Genomic DNA, 2,440 nt, shown 5'->3' with positions numbered 1-2,440 from the left:
TAAACATTCTTCGTCTGTGTATGTGGACGTTTGTCAAGCGACAATTAAAGTCATAATGAAAGCAGACAATCATTATACCTGACCTACTCCACCTCCCCCCAAAAAGTACACCATCCTCTCTCTCTGTGTCCCTCTCTCCCTTATGGGTTAGTTATGCAGAAAGTTCAGAACAAAAGGGTATAACCCGAGCGTAAACATGACGTTGACGGTCGCCCCGCGTCATTCCTTTGTTTTGCAGGCATATAAATTTCAAAATTAAAGCAAAGTTTAACCTTTGCCTTTGTCAACGGATGTGTGGGTGTGTTCATACATAAAGGAATGTGTGCTGAACCCGCATCAAAGCAGTCGGTCAGCTCGGAATTCGCGCTATCGACAAATTCAATTTTTCCACGTCTTGAAAAAATTATCGGTTCTAGCAATTGTGTTCCAAAGCATAAAGTGGAATTATCTCATAGTGTGGTTCCTCTTTTCTGTTTAAGTAGTCCAAAACTTCTTTAATTTGATTGCATTCAAATTACCTCAAGCTCATCGACATATTTACATATTTGTAAACAAGCATTCATATATATATATATCGGATATGATATATTTCTGTTGTTTTTTTAGCCAGCCCGCACTTTCCCGAGTTCCACTCCAATACGTCAACATGGCCAAACAGCTGCTCAAATATTAACTAATTAAATAGATTTAAGCTTTGATCCAATATTGAAATAGTAGACGGCAATCCTATTGACCAAGCTCCCAGAAATGGTATAAAATGTCGGATAACTGTTGGAGGGAGAGTTTAATTTGGCTAACAGTCGATCGAGAAGATGCACTTGACCAAGCCAACGCTACTCCTGCTCGCCCTAACCATCAGCACCGGATGTGTTCAGGCCAAGCCGGAGCCACAACTCCTTGAGGGATTGTGGAACGGACTGGGGGAGGCCGGCCAGAATATCATCGACGGTATCGTTGGTGCCGGGAAGAACGGAACGGCCATAGCTGAGGACTTCCTGGACAGCCTGAAGAACTCCACCTCTCAGTTCGCCCAGGATGCAGCCAATTTTGGGGAACAGATCGCCCATGCCCTCCACAAGGCTGCCGCTCAATCACTCTCAGAGTTCTCTTCTTTGGTGCAGTCCGTACTACAGATTCTACGTGGTGCCAACCTGAAGGGGACCGACCGAGTTAGGCGCAACGCCCTGCAAAAAGTCCTGAACGCTCTGGAAATAATCAATTCCACGACATTGGACCTGGAGGCCTCACTGGCCGATATTAGCGAGCAGCTGGAAGAGCAGAGGCAAGAGTATGCCGGGGAAATCAAGGAGCAGTGGGGCAGTGACTGGGCAGCCGACCAGCTGGAGCGCGTCGATGAGAAGACCGACGGTGCTGGCAGCGACGACGCCGAGGCCATCATCGACGAGCTGCAGAACCGCTATTCGGCCTATTTTCACAGCTGCCTGGAGGAGTTGCAGGTTCGCCAAGGACAGTACGAGCAGAAAGTCCACGAAACCATCTCCATTTTCCACACCGCCACCAACGATCTGATCGGAAAAATCGATAACTGCCTGAAGCGCACTTCCGGACCCATCTCATGCCGCAGGGGCATCAATGAGGCCCTCGCCCAGCTGCAGGATGCACCCGGCAAGCTAATCAGCCTAAAGTTCCAGGGTCTGCAACTACTAGCCGTAGGTCTCGATGCCGCTAGCTGTGTAGGCCAAACCCTGGCAGATTATGAGCTTGAGAAGACTAATGTGGAGCGCCAGCTGGAGGAGATCATTGAGCGTTATCAGGATGAGAATTCCACCACTGGAGAGGACTCTACCACCGAAGTATATAGCACATCATAACTACGTGTAAATATAAGTAGGTGTGGGGTATAGTGCAGCAAAAAATTAAAAAAAAACACTTTCAATGCAACAAACGACAATTTTGATTTTATTGGAATTGTATTGAATCATTGCATTGCTCTTTTGGATTAAACATGATCCTGAAATGTTGTGACACAACAAACTATTCGGAAATACAGTAAACACTTATAAAAAACCAAAGGTTACGCGCCGATGTACTCTACGACGACATTATGTTGTGTCAGAACTAATCATGTTCTATTTGCTATCGTCTTCTGTACGGGCTCGTTTTCGGCAACGGTTATTGGCCGTAAGTACTTTACCAGGCGGGCAACGCCCATTAGTAGGAAAAATAGTTTTTGGGTCCATTTCCTTCTGATCTATGGTTTGGGCCAGCACCAGAAAAGCAAAGACGAGAAGTTGCAGTAACATCCACTTCATTTTTGAGCGATTGAATAATTGGAAATACCTTCGTTGTTTTTCAAATATATACTGTTACATTGTTCACGGCTCATTTAAATAAGTTCCGTCAATGCCACGGACGTTATTTCTATTTAGATTAGATTAGTGTGGAATAAAGAAGGTAAATAAATAAAGAAAAAAACTGT

At 45.2% G+C, this 2,440-nt stretch overlaps 1 protein-coding gene across 1 annotated transcript; it reads left to right on the top strand.

The window, feature by feature from the left end:
* Positions 1-782: 782 nt before the first annotated feature.
* On the top strand, positions 783-1,998 carry LOC6593628. Its single transcript, XM_002019058.2, has one exon. The coding sequence runs from the start codon at positions 813-815 to the stop codon at positions 1,830-1,832; it is 1,020 nt and encodes a 339-aa protein (XP_002019094.1). The 5' UTR covers positions 783-812; the 3' UTR covers positions 1,833-1,998.
* Positions 1,999-2,440: the final 442 nt, after the last annotated feature.

The sequence above is a fragment of the Drosophila persimilis genome, unplaced genomic scaffold (genome assembly GCF_003286085.1).
Source record: "Drosophila persimilis strain 14011-0111.01,24,50 unplaced genomic scaffold, DperRS2 tig00000124-arrow-pilon, whole genome shotgun sequence".
Classification (NCBI taxonomy): Eukaryota; Metazoa; Arthropoda; class Insecta; order Diptera; family Drosophilidae; genus Drosophila; species Drosophila persimilis.
This window is presented reverse-complemented; position numbering and strand designations above follow the sequence as displayed.